General features: G+C 43.7%; 1 protein-coding gene across 1 annotated transcript in view; it reads left to right on the top strand.

Moving 5' to 3' along the window:
* The window catches only part of dnah9 (dynein, axonemal, heavy chain 9), a 189618-nt gene that overhangs the window by 150301 nt on the left and 17732 nt on the right, over positions 1 to 21585 (top strand). Inside the window, exons 69-73 of the mRNA XM_069663994.1 lie at positions 1746 to 1894; positions 6399 to 6526; positions 11970 to 12197; positions 19210 to 19401; positions 19541 to 19732. Of these exons, the coding sequence (XP_069520095.1) occupies positions 1746 to 1894; positions 6399 to 6526; positions 11970 to 12197; positions 19210 to 19401; positions 19541 to 19732 (889 nt within the window). The remainder of the gene's footprint in view (positions 1 to 1745; positions 1895 to 6398; positions 6527 to 11969; positions 12198 to 19209; positions 19402 to 19540; positions 19733 to 21585) is intronic.

Genomic DNA, 21585 nt, shown 5'->3' with positions numbered 1-21585 from the left:
TGGCACAAAAAAGAACTTTTAGCACCAATATGTTGAATAATTTGACAATTATGTTGCAGCCATGAAAGTTCGACTTATATACGTATATGGTATTATTATGGACGGAAAAAATCCCAAGCGGCGCCCAGTTAGTGACGCGTTTTCCATCAGCCAGCAGTGGTTGGTCTGCCAGAGAGGGTAGGCGGAGCTAAGCGGCTGCTTTTCTGGTCTCTGCAAGTGTTGCGAGTAAACAGTAATCTACTATGGCTGAACAAACAAAGAAAAGATGGATGACTGCAGATACAATGACTGCAGATACAACCTCAACAAAGAACTTCAAAAGAAGTGAAAATCCAAAGAAAAAGAAACAAACTCGACGGTCAGATGAAGCAAACAGCCTGAAAAGGAAAGCGACCGTCAGCCAGGAAAATCAAGAGTTACAACCGGAGCCATTTGAGATGCGTACTCCCACAAGTACCGTTTATCGCCATTAGAGGCGCCAAAGAGAACGAAACTGAAATCTTTAAGCAATCTACCTTTTGTACCAAAAGTCATTTAGGCTCCGTTCGGGCTGCAGACCAATGTGACTCAGGTCTGTTTGTTTTTCATGACAGTTGGAGCAACACGAGTCACATGGAATCTGATCTTTTCAAATCTGATTTGGGCCACCTTCACATGTGGTCCTCAATCAGACAGAGGTCTGTTTTTTTGCAATGTGCAATGTGACCTGACCATGAGTCTAAACTGTCATATCGGAATTCATGTGACTGTTACGTCACTCTCCATCGACAATTCTGTGCTGGCGGGAGTCAAACTGTTAATATAAACGTAGAAGACTGCGATGGAGTTAGTCAGTTGAGAGATAGTGAGGTCACGATCCCATCACTCTTGGCTCCAACTCCACATCCACACACACCTCAGTACTGCAGCAGCACCCAGTGCTCCATGAAAAGCCATAATAAAAAATCTGTCTCTCTCCTCATCTTCGTCCTCGTTATTATCTGCTGTCGAATTCGCTGGCTTCCACGGCACATCAATTTATACATGAAACTGTAAACGCTGACTTCCATGGCACCCATGTTTGCTTACGCTCAACAGCGTGCTGCGCGTAGTCTTTGTTATTGTTCGTTTGAATGCGGCTCAGTTCAGGACCGTGACACACTGCAATCTGATATTGGCCACAGAAAATCAATCAATAAGGTGTGAAGGTAGCCTTAGACGCCCATAACCACGTGTAAATATAAAGGTGGCATGATTATATGTGAGTATCCTGCTAATGTGTCCCATTAAAGATCACATGTTTACAGGTGGAAGTGGGGTCTGATTAAAAACTCTCCCTCTCAGAGCAGTGTGATACCGGCTTCAGTGTGTCACACACAATTAAAGTTATTTATTGATGGTTGTCAACAACAGCTGTGTTTTCTGTAAGCCATTCAAAATGTAATTTGAATCTACTGAATCATCCATCAAATCATCACCTGAGCTCTGTGTCTTCAAACATTCTGCCTGCAGAGATTTACACAAAGACGATATCTAATGTCTATTTTTTAAGAGGTTTGTGAGAAAATAATGTTTGAAAGGCTGAAGGATTTAATCCAGAGCCGCCGACAGCAGAGTCGTGCCTGGAGTTAACGTTTCTTCTTTAAGCAGCTGTCTGTCTAAAGCACTGTACTACAGAGGAGTCCCGCTCTCCTTCCTCGTCTGCTTGTCGGTCAAAGATGATAAAAAAGTGTTGAGGAGAACTGAGTGATATTCTCCCCCCGCAGAGACTTTGTAGAAGAGAAACTGGGGAGCAAGTACGTGATTGGCAGATCACTGGACTTCGCTGTCTCCTTTGAAGAGTCTGGTCCAGCTACGCCGATGTTCTTCATCCTCTCTCCTGGAGTTGACCCTTTGAAGGATGTGGAGAAACATGGTAATCCTCTCGCTTGTTTTATCTTTAATAAGCTGTAAAACTCCGCCTCTGAGTGTGCTTGACTTTTATCAGAGCACATATTGATGATTTATCTGTCATGTCTTGGTCGTGGGAACGTGCAGGAATTTCATAATCACTGAAGCTAAGTCCTGGTATGCCTGCACATTTACCTGCATGCATGCTTTCCACTTTGAGTCCTGCAGCAGAGGATTATCAGTGAGAGGAGCATCATCCCAACACATCTGCTCTGTGTCTCTGCTGGGAGATCAGCCATCACTGCCAATGCACAACAGGCTCGGGGTAGATTGAAGGGATTATCGTAAAGGTCAGGAATATATGAGACGACACCACTTGAGTATTAGGGGCAGCAGAAAGTAAATGTCATTGGTTTTAGAGTTACTTTACATTCCAGGATGAATAATGTGAAAGGCATCAGGACGCGCTGTTTAGATATTTGACCACAAATGTGCTGAAAGTGAAACGTGTGTTCTGACCTGGAACGAGGCCCCGACGCCGCCCGACACTTTGGATCTGCTGCCAAATAATTCAGTTTGCGGTTTTTTGAAGTCAGCGCGATGAAATATTCACATTTCAGGGATTGTATCAGGTTACTGGAACAGAGAGATTTCCACAGTTTCCAGTTCACATTAAAAATTTCAGAATAAAAGCACAGAGGCCTGTTACTGAATTTCTGCCAACAGGCCAATACCGACGCAGAGATATGAAAATAAGGCAAGCAAGTCCCTCCTCCAGCTGAATAAACACGTCATTATGCCTCCTCCCTTTCCTCTCTCCAGAGCCACCAAACAGACATTTTACCTCCCAGAACAGGAGAGGCTCCTCGACTGCTGAGTTTGTTTGTGTTACATGATTATTTTGTTGGATCCAAACTAAATAAACAAGACTAGGTGTAAACCTAGTACATGGCTGACCGCATCAGGTCAATGTGCGCTTTTGTGGGCAACACTGGAAGCGTGGCGTGTGCGTGACACTAGTGGTGCTTGGCCAAAACACACGGTGAAAATGAATTGTGATGAGTCCTATTGATCTCTGACAGCAATATCAACATCTCTTTCTGTAGTAAAAGTCACCGGCATGGAGAGTAAAGTAGGTCAGCACTTCCGGTTGACTGATCTGGAAATCTGACTCGCGTCGTTTGTACACAGTGCTTTTATTTTGAAGTGTTTCCCGGGCCGATGTTATTTTTTAAACTTTATTTGTAACTTTTCCAGGAAGTGATTCGATGGATAAAGTCACTCACAGGCTCCTTGTTGCGGTTCCTGCTTAATTTTCTTTGAAATAAAAAATTAGTCATAAGTCTCCCGCCAGCCATAAGTGTATATGTTAGTAAAAATAAATCAATAACATCATGTTACAGACGTAACTTGGGTATGATCTCTCCGTCTCTCCTTCTCGGCTCATACGGTTGTTTTCGCTGTGTGTTAATTACGGCCCCGTTTCTAATGTGAATAAGATGGTTTTCTGTTCAGACCGACCCACGGAAACCTTTAAAACAAGGAAACCCCTGCATATGCGCGCTGCGGACGTCTTGTAGGTGAGGACAGCCATGTCCGCAGGAAGGCCCACCAGTCTGAACCGGGATTCACATCAGGAACCTTCTGGCTGTGAGGTGACAGTGCTTACCACTGCACCACCGTGCAGCCCCAATAAGGATATTCAATTTTAAAGCCTCTACCGGCTACAATCACATACTGATATAATCATGCATTCCTGTAAAGAAAGTCTAAAGACTTCATCTTGATGATTAACCGACCTTTTTTAGTCCCTTTTAAACTATTTAAATCACACCATAGATTAATTTCAACCAGTCAGATACTCAGAAGCCTGCCCGTATTTCAGAGTACTTTAGACGCCTCATTTTCACAGAGTCTCCCCGGCAGCAGCAGGTGGTTAAATCACCCTCAGACCTCGGGCTCTATGTGAAATCCACCATCCTCTCCTATTAGGATAAGCGGGAGCATCCCTCCTGCTGGAGCCGCCTGTAAGGGCTGTGATTATTGATTATCAACACCCTGACTGTGAGCCGAGTCAATCACATCAAAGCTGAAAGTAACCAATGGCTGCAGCCGCAGAGAGAGACACATTACACCGAGTCACAAAGAGGTGCTTTTCCATTATAGCTGTGACTATTGGGTTTCTCATCTGTATTAGGCTTCAATTAGATTTTCATTAGATAGATGATGTGATTTTTATGCTCTGCAGGGGGCTGATATCCCTGAGACTGAACCCCGCTCTCCGCCTGGTTTCAGGGTGGAGTTTTAATGAAGGAGGCTGAAGTAATTGTTTTATGTGAGCTAAATGTCAATGTTCAGGCTATGACTTCTGTGGAGATGTGCTTATATTAATGAAAGTTCGATGGGAGGATTACCTTCAGTGTCATCTCTGTGTGTTTAAGACGTGTGTTAGCGAAGAACGTGCTGGACAGGAGGTATGAAGCATGACACGGAGGTGATGAACAATGACCAAAACTACAACAGCAACAAAAAACACAAGACAGAAAAGAACAAAACTGAATAAATGATATAGCAGGAGGTAGCTGTGTGTTAAAAAATGAAACAACTAAAATGGCACATCATGAGTACATCATGAATGAGGCTTGAGCGCTTAAGTTGTGCCCCCCTCCAGGTAAAACCCAGAGTTTAACCTTGTAAACATCTCCATGTGGTGTTCTTCATGAGCTACATATCAGGGACAACATCAGCAGTCATCTCCATGGCTGGGCCTGTCTGCTGTTAAACTGCAGTGTACCAAGGACAGGCCGAACAACACGTGTTCAGATTGGCAGGTTTGAGATGTCACAAAGCTAAGGAGCCAATCCTGTTAATGGATGGGGCGACGCTATGCATATCATCATGTGTAACCTATGGCAACCACTTCGGCGATGTGCGAGCCAGCTGTAACCGTCATCGTAATTTTTGCAAACTCACTACTGACAGCTAACGTTAACGTCACTACTACTATTTACTACATTTCAAGCTCGCTAAGTTTCAACAAGTTGCCACTAAGTGATGGCAGAAACGGGTTTTGTTTTTTAATGAGGGAGAAGGAGGAGATACTTTGGGAGGATTTTCTGAGCTAGTTAAACAGAAAAAACATCAGACACAATTTATTATTTCAAGCAGAGCATTTTGTATGTCTGAAAACAGGACTGGCGCTGCTCTTTAAATAAGTAAGAACTTACGTTTTAAGTTTGCAGGGGGAGTTATTACATTCATACATGTTCATAATAACGGTCATCATTATCCTCACTGTCATTATAAAAATAATGCTTTTTTTAATTAAATAAAAAGAAAAAATATAGCAAGGACAGGTATAAAAGCACCAATAATAATAATGGTTCTGTTTTCATGTCCATATAGCAATTAACAATCATACTAAGTCTATTTTCCTCAACATAACAAAAATCCCTCCTACCTTTATCACTGGTGGTTCAGCGACTCTGACACCCGTATGAAAAGTAGAGAGAGTTCAGGTGGAGCAATGCGTTTCTTTATAAAAAAAATTTAAAAAATTTAAAAAAAGAAAGCTCACCATCTCCTACTTCCTGTCGGCACACAAGACTCTACAGCGTGTGTGCCGCTGATACCAGGAATACACGCACTAAAAACGTACCTGAGCGTCTGCAGCGTCGCATGCATGTTTACAGGCAGCTGATGCACAGACTCTGCAGCACAGCGTCAGGTTTCTGCATGCTCTGGTGATGAGCTGCTTCACACAGACGTTTCCTGAAGATCAGTCGTGGAAAACAAAAAACTGGCGAGTTTTCCTTTTGCACCAAGCAGCAAAGACGTAGCACCTTTCCGTGTTGCTGTCAGTTTGCTTCACTATCACACGTCATGCAATTTGACTATTGCACATGTGCACGTCACAGTTGGTTGGTTAATGATTTACCGTGCAGCACTAACTTCAACTTATACTAATAAAAGTAAAAATGACCAACACAAATACAGTCATACAAAAATGTACATGTATATAGACCTACTGTTTTTTTTCCTACCGACTTGTACAGGTCGACCGAGGTGGAACATTTTAGACCAGTTTCAATTTTAGAAGGAAGAACGTCACTGATATGGTGGACAGTATTATGAATTGTTGTGCTGGAATCAAAGTAGATCTTTTCTTTGTTGGCTGATTTTGCACAGATATGATTCTGCAAAGGTTTTCAGAGGGCTGCTTTCTTTAAAGAGATAAACAAGCTTTGTGCACTTTCCAAACTCTGAACAAAACCTAATTAACTCTTTGGTGTATTGGTTTCAGAAAATATAAATAAGATAGGTTTGGATTTACTGGAAGGAATTTCTTTCACTTTTGATCAAGGCTAGTTCTTCACCTTAGCTTCTAGTTGTTGTGCTTAGTCAGGCAAAACATGTCCCAGAGCTCCTTCCTACCTCATTCAAAAGTAATGTGTAATATTTAACTTCTGCTTTCAATCTAAAGAAGAAAAAATAACCAGAGTTTCCAAACTATCCCACTTTTCTTACAGGGAAGAAGCTCGGTTTCACATTCGACAACAAGAACTTCCACAACGTGTCTCTGGGTCAGGGTCAGGAGGTCATCGCTGAGCAGGCCCTCAAGCTGGCAGCGAAGAACGGACACTGGGTCATATTACAGGTACGCTTTAATACTCAACATGCATGCGGAAATATCTCGAATAGAACGCGGAACGAGAACTGTTGTTTTCCTGAGAACGCTGAGACAACCTTACAGGAGAAATGCTATTATAGTTTGGAGAATTTGAACATTTTTATGTATAAAATCAAACTTCAGTATGACTGTTCAAACATTCTGGCACTGAGCACAAACATCTTCAGAAATACCTGCATGAAAGCAGACACTCGTGAAAACACACAGGCACATCTGAAAACTGGACACAGGTTCGTTTAGTTTTTCATGCAGCCGTGGTTTCAGGTGGCAGCTCCTTATCCGTGCATGTTGTGAATGAGCTGTATAATCACATTGTTTTTCATTCCACACTCAATGGGATGTTTGCTTTCCTCCCAGGTTCGACTGCACGGTGAAGTGAATTTAATTTTCTGCGGAAATTTCCAAACTGAAAGGGCCTCTGCATTATACAGTACGATATCTGCGGCCGCGGTGTCTCTTCTCCTCTTATCTGGAGGGCAAGGCTGGCGTTTGCATTTTAAGTGGAAACCTCGCCTGAATTGTAATGGGGAGTATCGACAGATATGAACCGCAGGCCGGGCACTGCGGGACACCCTTTTCTTTTAAATCACACAGCTGGTAGGAATAAAAAAAAAAAAGAGGACGCCGACGCCATCACTCTCTGCTGCAGACCGAGGATCGCAGAGACAAGCAGTTGTTTAATTACCTTTGCATAAGAATCCCGATCGATAGGCTTAAAAAGGCCTCGTCCCCCTGGCAACAAACCTCCCACTCGCTTTATCATCGGCTGTCTGCTCGTCTGCCCGCTGAGAGCCACCCCTGTGGCACCCAGGAAACTCAGGGGAGGAGGAGGGGGTATCATATCCTCGTCTCTCCAGTTTCACCCACCGTGTTCTACAGATGTTATGATACCACTCGCTCCTGTCTGAATACTGATGCTGGTACATGAATTTGCTAAGCAGCCGTTACAGAATAGCCATACAATACCAGCGTGGGACGTAAAGATAATATCTGTATACCAACAACACTGTATGGATGTAATATGATCGCTATCAGTGTTGTATGGCCCGTCTCAGTTTAAACCATTTCTATAACGTGAACAAATGAATACAGAGAATTCACTTTCTATTATTATCTAATTATACAATCAGTCAACCCCCAAAAAACATCAATAATACATCTAGGAATAAAGAACACTTCCATATAGAGAGGATTTGCTCACACATCTCTGTGCAGTGGCAACGACACTTCGTACAGATGTGGATCATTGTGGACTTGGTCTATCAGCTCGTCTTCAGAACTTTCTGCCCTTGTTGTCCCTGCTGCTGTGTTGACCCTGTCACATCCCCTCTGCCTCTACACTGCCCCTACTGCTCATGTGCAGACTACATCTTCTGTATGCATAGCGTTAAATTTAGAGGACGAGCAACCGCCGCTCCAAACAGACGCAGGGAAAGCGGGGCAGCCATCATGCGTACGCGTAGTTAAAAGCAAGAATATCTCTGGCTTTAGAGCGTTGGAGAAACACTGATTTTCATCATGAACTGTACTTGTTGAATCACCAGTTTAGTCAGTTTATTTAGAAGAGGAAACATCCATCCATCCATTATCTATACCGTTAATACTGTTTATTGGAGGGACTGGGTTACAACCTGGACTGATCGCCAGTCAATCACAGTTCAAGTATTAATAATAATAATAAAGAATTCATCCCTAAATAAAAACCTTGTGAAAAAGGAACGATAAAGATGCTAACCTAAAACAGAGCACCTACAAACAAGCTAAGCTAACGTTAGCAGCAGCACTTTGCTGCCCCCTCTGGATGTGCTGTGTCTGCAGAAATGAGAAACACCGTTTTTTTCATGATAACAATCAGTGTTTCTCTGTCTCTTAATTGAGTGTAAAACATTACGTTATTGTAGCGTGATAAATGACCCGTGATCAGGTCTTCTTTGCTGCTCCTTAACGGTAGTTTCCGTTTGCAGCCGTAACATCTCCATGGTGGCAGTACAGAGCAGCTAGCTGTGCTGTTTAAAAGAGGTGAAGAAGAAATGATTTCCAGTGAAACAAGTTTTCGTGGCTCAAACTTTACTCTGTGTGGCATTCATTCCGATATCAGCTACGTTTTCTGTGTTCCAGAGGCATCTCTGATGTTTGTATCGGAACAACTGTATTATCTTCTCCTCCGTCTCCGTCTCCGCTCTTATTCCTCTTCCCGCCTGCTCATCCTCTAACTTTCACTCTTTAATCGTTTTCTCACACCACATCTGCACTCTTATCAATCCTCCTGTCCTCCCTCCTTTCCAGTAAACCTACTATCTCTCCCTCCTCCTCCTCACCCTATCATCTCAGCTATCCACCTACCTATACACCCCTCCTCCTCTCATCTCACCCTCCACCTTTACTCTCTCCCTGCCACGCCGGCTCCATCAGAGGAGGGCCAGGTCAATGGCAGGTTCCCCTCCGCTGACGGGTAATTATACTGCAGAACAGCAGCTCCCGCTCTGATGGGCCCGCGAGACAGAGATGCAGAAACTTTGAAAGCAGCCCATCGGGAGGGAGGGAAGGAGGAAGGTGGGAGATGGAGAGGCAATCAATCGGGCAGATTGGAGTTGAATATCCCCCATCGGCCAGGAATCGAGTGGCCTAAACTCGCCATCTTCTTCGCACATTTACGGCTAAAGCCACCCCATCAGCAGCCGGTGGCAGAGAGAAGTGCAGATCGGAGAGACAATTGGAGGAAAATGCTCTCCCTCGGTGTCGTCTCTCTTACTTCACTTTGTGCGGAGCTGCCGGAGAGCTGCGGCAGTCTTTGAAACCTAAATGATTCATGCAGTGCTCTTTTTTTAAATCTTGGACAAAATTCATTTTAACTATTAATGTCAAGATGACCCTTTGTAACCTACCAGGACGATAAGGAATATATTCAGCTACATGGAGAATATCATTACTGTGGCCCCGTTTAATTAATTAAGGAGTGAATTATCTTGCATTTATACTCTTTATCATCGAGCTGAGAAATGAGTGGAGACGATGGTTCCAGTTGTACTTTTCAGACATCTCCTCACGAGTTCAGAAAGTCTGCCTGATAATGTAATAACACTTTTATCACATCAGAGACAGACGTGTCCAGGAATCGAACGTTACATCAAGCTGTTATGGCGTCAGATTGAGTGTCCAATACTCAAAGAACACAAATCCCCTCTCAAACATAAACAGCTGATCTAAACAAACAAAATATAACAAAATACATCACATAAAGAGGAGGTTGGGCTGGTGGAGGGAGCTGGTTTGCTGGTCAGCTACAAATTACACATGTAGCAGCTTAAAAATACCTGCAAATTAAGAGTCATTTGTTTTAAACTGTACATTTATTATTAGTGTGCAATCTTTAGCTTTAAGTGTTGGCACATGTTACGGCTGGTGGTTTTGTATGTGCATAGGGTAGTTGCTTGGAGTAGCTGACTAGCATGCTCGGTGCACTGCAGAAACGTTCTGTGTAGAACTTGTGCTTCAGAACTTTTGCTCTATGTGCGAGTAGCTCCCATTAAAGGGCTGTTTTGTGTCACAGAGCGTTCTGACCGCGGGCACATGCCAAACTGAACTTCCTACGCCGAACAGTTCAGGGTCAGTCGTTGGAAGAGCTCCAGAGGTCGTCCAACGTTAAGTTTCCAAACCTATTGTTTATGTAAACGTGATGACGGACACACGAGAGGAAACTTTAACTATCAACTATAAAATATGATTTAAATGTTTCACAGAGATCAAAAACAATGACCCTCACAGTCTTGAGCACTGTCTCCTTCATATGAGTGAATTTTCTGCAGCTTTAGTAACACAGCGGTCCGTCCTGCTGTCAGCGCCCGCAGAGCGTCTGCGTCCTGTCTGTCCGTCGCTCCTGTTTTCCGTGTTCCTGCATCAGTCTGGAGTCTGACTGCGTCGCCTCTGCAGGGCTGCCTCCTCAGCGCTGGAGCCCAGCTGTGCAGCTGTCCTCAGCGCTGCTCCTTGACGAATATGTTTCTGCGTCTGTTTGTGTGTGTGTTAGAGGCAGATGTGTGTGTGTGTGTGCACCTGCATGTGTTTATATTTGTGTACGAGGCGGCGTGTGTTAGCGTGACAGGCAGCTCGATGTGCCATTGTGCTTCCCCTCAGGTCCTGTTTGATAGCAATGCATCACAGACCTCGCCTTTGGTGTCTTCTAATGGGTTTTAGATTCAACTTTTATATTATTATGTAAATAGGAAACTCTTTGATGTAGTATCAGCGCACTCATCACACGAGCTGGGAGGCCCTTATCGAGAAGACGTTGAGGGAACAAAAAATGTTGCACCTGAAAGTTAATTAAAAAGCCATAAAGTAGTGGCTGCTGCTCCGTCTTGTTTGTTTGTCTGTCGGCCTGCTGGTCTGTCTCTCCTCCCCGCGCCTCCCCCCGCAGCCACACGATGAATGGTTTCATTACAGTGACAAGTTCTCCGGCAGTCTCTCACTTCTTCTGTTGGCTCCCTTTATTGCCAAACTATTTACATGCCAAGAGGAAGGGTTGTTCTCCGGCTTGATGAAAAAGCGCTTGAATTTAGTCTTTTAATTTGTAAAGCATTCATTATTCTCTGAGGCACCGAGAGGCAAACTAACTAACTGATCCCCCTCTCAGCTCGGCTCCTCCTGCACTGCTCTCTCGCTGAGTGTAAAACTTTCTCTCCTCTCCTCCTTCAACGACTCTCCCTAAAATTGACGTTCCGCTCGCTGTCATGTCCCATCGTTCGGAAAGAGGGCTAGCTTCAGCCATCATAAGGAAGATTAAATATGGAGAGCAAAGGGAAATGAGAAAGTAAAGAGGCTTATGAATTAATGACTGGAGTTATTAGTGCTGTAATTAGATTTAGGGAATGGGCAGTGCTGTGTGGTGAGATGTGGGGGGCTTGGCTGACTCCTTATCATTCACAGGATATCCTGTAAGTGTCAGGACAGTTGAGATGGAAAATTGAGCTCATTCATGCTTGTGTGATAGTACAAGTCAGCTCGGCCGCCCGTGCCGCGCTGAGAGATGAATATGCAGAAAAGTCAGGCTGGAGCTGTGCCGGAGAGCGGTCGCTTAATGTCAGCAACCTGGAAATGGGTTTCAAGTGCTGTGTACCATTTAATTTGGTGCCACATCAAAGTCACAGTGAAGAGAGGAGGATTTGCTCCGTTTTAATTGCTCCTTTTTGCTAGTTGTCATTACGAACATAAATTATACGGCCAGTTCCAGCATCAAGTACCTTATTAAGCTATTATGTGATATCTATTACTTCTCACATATCCTACAGAAAACATTATCTGGCTGTAGATTAGCCTCTCCATCCTCACGGGGGAGAATTAATTTAACTTGCCCCCAACCAATAAGAAGTGATTCTACCTTTTAACCCTTTCCTCGCTGATTTCCTGTTCCTAGAATATCCACCTGGTGGCTCGCTGGCTCGGGACGTTAGAGAAGCTCCTGGAGCAGCATGCAGAGGGCAGCCACGAGAACTTCAGGGTGTTTGTGAGTGCCGAGCCCTCCTCCAGCCCAGAGGGCCACATCATCCCGCAGGGCATCCTGGAGAACTCCATCAAGATCACCAATGAGCCGCCCACCGGGATGCACGCCAACCTGCACAAGGCCCTGGATAACTTCAACCAGGTAATAAACCCATGGCTTATTCCTGGATGATAAAAAACTCTGAAAATATGGAAACTAACTCTTAGGTATGCTGAAGTGCCATGCTTCAGTGTTCCTATTTAATACCTCCAAAGTTCTGATCATCTTATAGTGAAGGCCTCGTTTCCCTTGGCTCCCATTTTGGCCCGTTAAAGTTTCTCCATTAGGCTCAACACTGTCACTGCAGCAAAGGGTCGAGGGTGAGAGTCAAACCAGGGGCCGTAGCATCGAAGACAGAGCCTCTGTATATCTGTATATGGGGATTTAACTGCTGAGCTAAACTGGCACCTTAAGCTCAGATTTAAATGTCAAACATTTGCAGTAAAAATACAGTGCATTTACTGTACTCAAAATGTAGCTACTGCCATCTTGTGGCACTTGTAAGTTACTACAGAATACAGTTTGGCATATAAGTTATGATAGGTTACATTTATTGTAATAAAGCGATGGAAAACATTATTCTTTACAGTGTTCATTTCGTTAACAAAAACGGCCCTCATGCCATGACGAAGACGAGACGTTGATGAGCTAAAAATAGATCTTTGATTATAAAAACTCTGACGACACGTGTGTTTTGTTTTCGTTAACGAGACGGGACTAAAATGTGCTCACAGAAAAAGGGGCTTTTCTGCACAAAGGGGAGCGACCAGCGGCTGTTTGTTTCAGTCAGACTGTTTAAAACGATAAGATAGATAAAGTAAATAAATAACAGAAGAGATAAAAGTTATTACAGTAAAAACTGAAAGGAAATGATTCATAAAGACGGCGTTTTACAGCAGATTGAACCTGTATCAGGCTGATTGAATTCATTCACAAAGGGAAAACGTTATGACTAAAAGTAATAACAAAAATGTCATGACTTTTTTTATAACTAGAACTGGACTTAAATGTTGTGAGATTTTGTCGTCTAAAACTATAAAGTGTAAAAACGACTAAAATGTGACTAAAACTAATAAATATTTTCATCTGAAGACTAAGGGGGCTTTCACATTAAGGACCCGGGCCCGGATCTAAGTACACTTGACCCCAAAGTCCAGTTTGTTTGATTAGTGTGAACACTGTGTACCGTACTCGGGTCCACTTGAAAAGCTGGTCTCGAGCACGGTTCATGTGTACTCAGGTACATCAGGTGTGGAAGCTAACCGTACCAAACCACGTTAGTGGACCGCTTTTTATAACGTCTCCTCCGAAATCTACGTATGCGCGCAGCACTGCCGATATCATCCTCTGAACTGCACGGCCAGGGCTGATACTGTAGGAATGTAGGTGAGAGGGTCGTTGTTGAGATTTTTGTCCAAAATATGAATAATAATAGTAGGCACAGTGCGAAGGTCGACTCCATCGTACGGGCTTTGGATCATGTGATTCACACGCTTTTCTACTCTGGAACGACAACATAAACAATGTTACGTAGTTGATGATGCTCTTCTTCTTCTTGTTTTTGAGCTGCATTACTGCCACCTTCTGCTTTGGAGTCCTACCGTAAGTGTACTAAGGTACGGTACAAAGTAATCATACCTAATGTGAAAACGCTGTACGACTAAATCTAAAATAGCTGCAATTCAATAAATTCAGTAAAGGCATTTTAATCTGTGTCTCGGTGCGAGTGTGCCTGAAGAAGCCCGCTGGCTTCCCGTCCTCAACAGTTCACTTTTTAGCCTGCAAGAGCACCTGGCACTCACCTGGAGTTTAACACCTGACTACTGTGAGCACCCGGTATCCCTCTTCTTCCTAGTTTATTATCTTTTATCAGAGCCTGGCTTTTATTTGACTGTGGGCTGCAGGACTTTACACTTTTCAGTGATACTTCAGAGGGAAATTTGATACTTTTTGCAGCAATAAAAGAGAAGGGAAATAAATGCACCCAGTGTTTTAGATGAAAAGTGATATCATGATCATAAAAGAAGGAGTGTCATAATAATAGATATAAGATGGAAGGTTAAACTTACTTGATATGAATCATAAAAATAAGATACTTGAAACACATTACATAAGGATAATAAAACGTAATAAATAATAAAAGCAACTCCATAAAGTTGCCTAAATAAAGGTACACATGAACAGCATTGATTGTGATGGCTGCGGCTGAGTCCACCAATAAACCAGCTGCAGAAGATCTCGGGTTCAGAAAGGTAAACCGTTAATAAAGGAGTTAGCAACGTAGCGTGGTCCTAGCCCCATTAAGAGCCCTTTAATTGCTTCATATATAAGGAGGAGGACCTTCAAATCAATTCTAATCATTACTTCCTTATCTGGAGTATTCCCTGTTGAAGTCTTTCTTAATTGTAAAGAAAGGTGAAGAAACAGAAGGTCACCACTGGAGATGTTTTTCAACAGGTGATAGTTTTCCACTCACAGCTCAAGTGCCCGTTCAAGTGATGTTTTATATATAAGAAGTCGAACGATACGTCATGTCAGAACAGGCTGCAGCTCTCTAATGGACCAGTTTCTCAATGAGTCGCAGTTGAAACAACACATTCCAATTTTCACTCCAGATTTCTCATCAAGTTGCCAATTTGCAGAAAAGTAGCAGCAGATGGAGAGAGTCACCTTTCTCTCCTCTGACCCTCGGAGGACAGATGTGAATGTAGCGACACGCTAATGCTAAGAGTTTGTGCAGGGAGGTGGGGGTGTTACGTGAGATCACAACAGAGTCTGCTGCTGCTTTTTGTGTTTGTTATCAGAGCGGTCGGACAGTATCACGCTCTGTAGCCGCTGTAGTTAGAATGGAGCAGAGCGCTACTTATCAGTTCTCCTCTCTATCTGAGCGCTACCATTACCTCAGTGCTTCGCTGCCAATGCATCCTCCTCCTCCTCTGCACCATGCTCCTCTTCCTCCCGCTCCATCTCCAGCAGCCTTACTTTGCCGATGTCTATCTGCCTGATAAGTGCAGCGTGTCTGTGAGCCCGGCCTTATGCAGAGCCACAGGGAGGTCCACTGAGGTAAGCATATTCCAGTCATGTGTGCTCAGTGAAAGCTAATCAATGTTAGGCTAACTCTCTGTAATAGCCCACCCGCGTGGCTAAAGCCAGCACTAAGCCAGAGAAATGACAGTTTCTTTCCTCTTGACCTTTTCACAGAGAAATGCTCACAGCTCCACTGCTTATTTCAGCCCCAGAAGCCTGTGAGACACAGGCAAGCCGGGGAAGTTAACGTCTAGTTAGAGGGTGTAGCTTTTAATGATATAACACGTGTACAATGCTGCTAAGAAATAAGTTAGGATGGATTTGCACGTCCCTGTTTTTCTTTTCATTTAACCCTCTGATTTCTGAAGACATCCAAACAGCTTTTTCTCCAAAACAGAGAGAAATGGACAGTTACAAGTTGTTTTTAAAAAAACATCTTCAGCTTTAATTTGATACCAAATATGGGGCATTCAGAGCTTATTGCACAGTTTGAGTTTGACTCAAAATAAAGCACTAAAACTGTTAGAACTAAACATTTGAGTAACTGTAGTGATGCCAAACTATTAAAATGTGTTAATAAATATGTAAAACAAAAAAAATCTCCCTCCGTCTTCACTGGATAACACTAGGCTTTCAAAATAAAATGCCCCAATTTCAACCCAATAAACACAGTTCTGTGGACGTAGGTAGTGTCTGTGTCCACTTAAAGCCCTATTCGCACAGGCCTAGTATTACCTGGGGACCTGCACTAATTTGTAATAATTGCGGAGGTCATCTGTGATCTTAATCGTGTACGAAATGGCTATCGGAATTATAAACAACAGTTCTGACAGCATTTTGGGTGCAAATTCAGGAGGCTCATCTCACTACACAGCGTGGGGAGCCATTTGTAGAAAGAGCGAGAGATGGATGATCTGCATGGCAGCACGTGATAAGGAACATTTTTCTATCTTTCAACAGGCTCAATATAAACGCTTTTACTGCTAACATTTATGACTGTATGTGTGTGCCCATTAATACAGGGCTCTACTGTGCGAGTATATCACTCACATTTGCCCCTAAAAAGTATGTGTGCGAACTGGAAAAATAAAGATTACCACCTACCGTAAAAGTCCCACATTCCAAAAGCCACGATGTGCCAATCACAGTAGTGTTTTCTGCGATGACGCAGAAGTGAGAGAAAGGTAAACAAAGTATCGGTGCGATAATGACAGAAAGAGGGAATGCTGCAAGGCTCAGTCTTATCATTTTGTTTGGTTCAAATGTGATTTCTCTGTGAAAAGATGGCATCTTAACTTGTGCATGCTCACCCGTGCATGTGCGGGTGTTTTTGTGCAGTGTCGGGGGAATCTGCCTCATATACCAGCCACGGTAGCGGGTGACATATACAAAGTATAGTAATAGTAAAGTACAAAGTAATGCAATTTCATTGTTGGGTCGTAACGTCGCAGCATTAGTAGTTTAACTACATTTCTCCTTCTCTTGGTGGTAGCGTCGCTTTCCTTCGGAATCAGATAGCGTTTATAACACAATCGACTCCTACTGAGTTAACCGTCATCAGTGTAGTGTGCATGCACCAGTTAGCAACTTATCAACACGCCTGCTTCACCTCAGAGAGATTCCTGCTCGAGCTCTGCAGGCCAAAGATTCCACCTCGAGACCGACCCCAAACTCTCCATCATGCTCTCTCACTCTGATGCACGCTCTCTCTAATACACTCACGCAAAAAGGTTTAGAGATTTATTATAATCCTTAAACATAACTACCTGTGCCACCAACAATCATGACCACAGATAGTAACACAAACTGTCCAGTGTCCATTAAACACACAACAGCCTTGACATTTTCAATCATATCCGGGGAGATAATGTCTGTAATTTGTAGTAAAATACAGACTTGGCTTTTCCCGTGCGAATAGAGCTTTAGACGAGGAAAAAAGATTTGTGTTGAAAAATCGCCCCGACCTTCACTTCTCCTTTCACACTCTTCGTTGCATCGCTCCCTGGATAAACAGCTCCTCTCTTCTGCAGCTGGGTAGATCCACCTGTGTACTGTTGGTGATTACATGATGCAAAAAACGTGTCTCACAATGCCTTTTGTACTTTCCAATGTGCACGGGGACAACAAAATCTTACTCCTTCTGCAAGTTAATCAAGCAGAGGATGCTTAGCCAGCCAAGACATTCCTACATTTACAGAGGGAACCGGAAAAAACACAGAAAGTTGAGATATATATTTCTGTTTCTCACTATTGACGTCAACCTAAAGTATCTACGTTATGAAGCATGGACTTCATTTTGACACCAAGAAGGATTTAGAAATAACCAGTACTCCTGGGTGCTATGTGAGCTAGAGGATGGGAGCAAATCCTGCAGCTCTTGGAGATATGGAGGAGTGTTTTTCAGTGCATGCATGTGTGTGTGTGTGTGTGTGTGTGTGTGTGTGTTTGTGTGTCGCTCTGCGATCTGCCTGCATGTCATTTCTCTGCAGTCCACAGGTCATGAATAGAGAGGCTCTGCATCTCTTTCAGCTGTGTTGAGCAGAGGAGCAACGTGCAGAATATTAACTAAAGGGAAGGGTGGAAGGGAGTGTGTACGTCTGTGTGTGCAAGTCTGCCTCCACTGTACATGTGTGTACGTGCATGTGCATCACAGCAGTCGGCTCCCCGGGGCTCTGCAGACGAGGCAGAGAAGGGGCCTTCATCGCAGCGCTCACCGTGACACATGCAGGAATAAAGAGAATTTAGCCGTCCCATTTCCATGGGGGTTATTGGCATGCTTATTTAACTGTCTCTCCCCCCAGAGATTACAATGCCATTTACGTGCAGTTTTTTTATTAGCCGGTCTGGAATAATGAGCCCAGGAGACGACACGAGGCTGGAAGCGCCTGACAAGTTGTGACAATTAAAAGGGAATCTCATCGTGGGGTTTATTGCTATCTAGTCATCTCGTTGTCTGTCTGTTAGTGCGCCGCAAGTACAGGGGCTTAACAGAAAAAAAATGGTTCGGCCCCTGATCAGAGTACTGACAGAGGCTAAGCTGTGTTCAGCTGTGGACGGTTTTAAGCAAAACATACTTTAGTCACTGTAAAAAGTCATACCTAAAAATATATATCACCGTATTTTGACTAATTATCAACAAACTAACACGCCTACACCTCGGCCGAAGTCGAATGTGTGTCTGTCCGCCCACCGTCACACCGGGAGCTCTGATACAGCAACAACACGCGGACTGTTCTCATTCACAGAGCGACACATGAAGACGTTGTGATGTCCCTTTCACGTCTCATAAAGATGCTAAAGTTACAGACAGACAGGGAGCAGAGCAGAGAGACAGACAGGGAGCAGAGCAGACAGACAGCCATGTTTTCATGTCGTCCCGACCTGCGGACTGTCAGCTGAGCTCCAGACCTCTGCCCAGCGATGGACGTCCATAAACGTCCCAAACAGCAGAATAATAAGAAGAACAGAAACACAGCTGAAGGACAGATCCTCTGCAGACACCAGCTCACACTGGATGATGAGTGATGATTCATTTGTGTTAATCTGTGATCTATTTTTGTTGCCGTGGTATCGAAACAGGTACTGATTATCATTTCTTTAGTATCAAATCAAAGTTTGAAATTCTGGTATCATAACAACCCTAGTCCTGGGCACCGTATAGATTTTGTTCTGTTAAGCCTCAGACAGCTGTGGTTAGCTGCACTGAATATAAACATTAGCACTGAGACAAATATAAGTCTGCAGTGATAATTTTTCTGAAGATGATTATGTAAAACCACCGACAAAAAGCCAGACAGACAGTCTGAAGAGCTCTGCTGCGCCCAGTCATCAGGAAATACAGCGCTAATACATAAATAATTATAACAACTTACCAAACAATGGATGAAGTTTTCTCTTGATCTGTCGGTCTCCGTCTCATCTATGAAAGTTGTTCCTGTTTTACTGAAGTATGTTTTTCTTTAAACCCTGTCCACACTACTGATAAGAATCTCATACAACCCACTTTAATAAATACAAACTATTCTTTTGATGCAACAGTACAGTTCATAAAATGCTCCCTAAATGTGTCCCTCTCTGTGTTTTCCAGGACACGCTGGAGATGTGTGCGAAGGAGAATGAGTTTAAGAGCATTCTGTTCTCCCTGTGTTACTTCCACGCGGTGGTGGCAGAGAGGAGGAAGTTTGGTCCTCAGGGCTGGAACAGATCGTACCCCTTTAACACCGGAGACCTCACCATTTCCATCAATGTCCTCTACAACTACCTGGAGGCCAATCTGAAGGTAGACGTGTTTCTGTTTGTCTTTAGGATCACAAACACTGTGTCCAATCTTAATTTAAAATCTAAACACATGTGACCTTTGCTAAACACCACAGGCCGCATTGTAGCAGAACAACACCCCCTCTGTGTCTAATCCCCAGGTGCCCTTTGATGACCTGCGCTACCTGTTCGGAGAGATCATGTACGGGGGTCACATCACAGACGACTGGGACCGCCGCCTGTGTCGGACCTACCTGGAGGAGTTTATCAAGCCTGAGATGATGGAGGGGGAGCTGCACCTGGCGCCTGGATTCCCCCTGCCGGGAAACATGGACTACAACAGCTACCACCAGGTGAGGAGGGCCAGACTGTGACTCAGAGCAGGTCATTATGGCCTTTAGACTAAATGAAAAGTGCATTTAGGTTATTCTAGGAACAAAAGGTATAATTTAAAACAAAAAGGCACCATTAAAGGCAGTGAATACAATGTACACAAAGGAAATAATGACACCATGAAAGCAGTCTTTGTGTACTTCTGTTAGAATTGATCCACAATGAGAAACTAAAACAGCTGCAGCGTTCATTCTGCAGCAGAAAGTTTAGGCTTTCTTCTTTTGTGTCATTATGTTGAATATTTGTTGATGATGTCATTTTATGCCGTGATGTGCAGGGTGAAATAGAGCGTGCAGAGAGAGTGCAGGTGGGTGAGCCCTAGAGGAAATGGTTGTTTGCATAATCTTATTTTAATTAAAAATAAAAACAATAAAAGCTGAAGACTCCAACAAAAGCCAATGAAGGCACAGGCAGAGCATCTATTGCAGAGTTTCAAAGGTTAAGATCCAGGTGTATTTTTGGGTCCTGCAGGCTCCTCGAGGGGCCTCTATGTGGCCTCCAGCAAGTAAATGTTGGTTTAATGTCACTAAAATTGAATCACTATAATTAAAAGGCTTTTCCACCATCTATATTCCCTGTGTACAGTGTAGAGTTCTACAATCAATGCTAAATCAATAACAACAAAACTCTTCCCATATGGGTCCCGGGGACAGAACAGATTGTAGTCTGAGTTACATAAATATTTCTCTGAGGAGGAGAGAGTTTGCAGCAAAGTCTGAAGGCAAACTTTAACATTAACAAACAGAGATATGAAGTCATCAGACTGAAAGTTAAAAGGCCTCAAAGAAGGAATGAGAGAAACTAGATCAGTCATAGAACACATTAATAACTGTTTTCCAACTTTTCCAGAGTAGCCAGCTGTTAGCGCTGAAGGACTTTTCCATGTGCTGCAGTGTTTACGGTACGACTATCTACTTGACTGAGGATGGAGTTGGAGTTGAGATCTGACGTGTAAGACTGCCTGTCTGTGCATTACATGTTAACAGGTCAGGCCAGAGATATTCTTGCTTTTAAGCTTGCGTTCGCGTACACAACCGTCTGCTTCATGACAGAACTGTTCACATGCTTGTCTCTGCACTACGCGTGTTACTGGAGGATACCTCTAGAGGGCGCACCAGAGAGCTCAGGCCGTATGCAACTACCGTATGTGCGGGACATAAACAATAGACATGGAGACACTCGAGGAGGTAACTGTGATGTTCACTCTGAGATCACAGCAGAAAAAGCAACAGTGACATATCTCCAACATGTTCCTCCGTGCACGGACGTAACGGTCCCGCACTTGTTCCCATTTAGTTTTGCAGGTTTCCACGTCGACTTCTAAAACAGAACTTATCTGTCTGCAGCTGTTTGACAGGCATGTTTGTCTCTGTGCAGCGGCAACGACACATCATACAGATGTGGATCACTGTGGACTTGGTCTATCAGCTCGTCTTCAGAACTTTCTGCCCTTGTTGTCCCTGCTGCTGACACCTTTTACATTTTACAATGTAATGCTGCTGAGAAAGTTGAACAAACAGCTCATAGTTCCGCCCATTCTACATTCCTACAACACCCAGCATGCATTTCACCCCTCCCTCTGAAAAGAATGGCCCAGCGAGAGACGCTGGAGTGAAATACTACCATTTTCCAGTCAAGGACATTGATCACTGCAGGGAATGGCTCAGAGCGGGATAGAATCTGAAACACGACGAGAATATACTGCTGGGTCGTAGAAAAAATCTTCAGGTCTGCAGTCTACATTTCAAACCTGATGATTTTGAACGAGACATGACATCGGAGGCAGGCGATTGAGGAAGTGTAGTTTAGCGAG

Source organism: Semicossyphus pulcher, unplaced genomic scaffold (assembly GCF_022749685.1).
Source record: "Semicossyphus pulcher isolate SPU_LCO1_2020_fin unplaced genomic scaffold, fSemPul1.0.p SCAF_16, whole genome shotgun sequence".
NCBI classification, from domain to species: Eukaryota; Metazoa; Chordata; class Actinopteri; order Labriformes; family Labridae; genus Semicossyphus; species Semicossyphus pulcher.
Note: the sequence above shows the minus strand (reverse complement) of the source record. Positions and strands in the feature narration are given on the sequence as shown.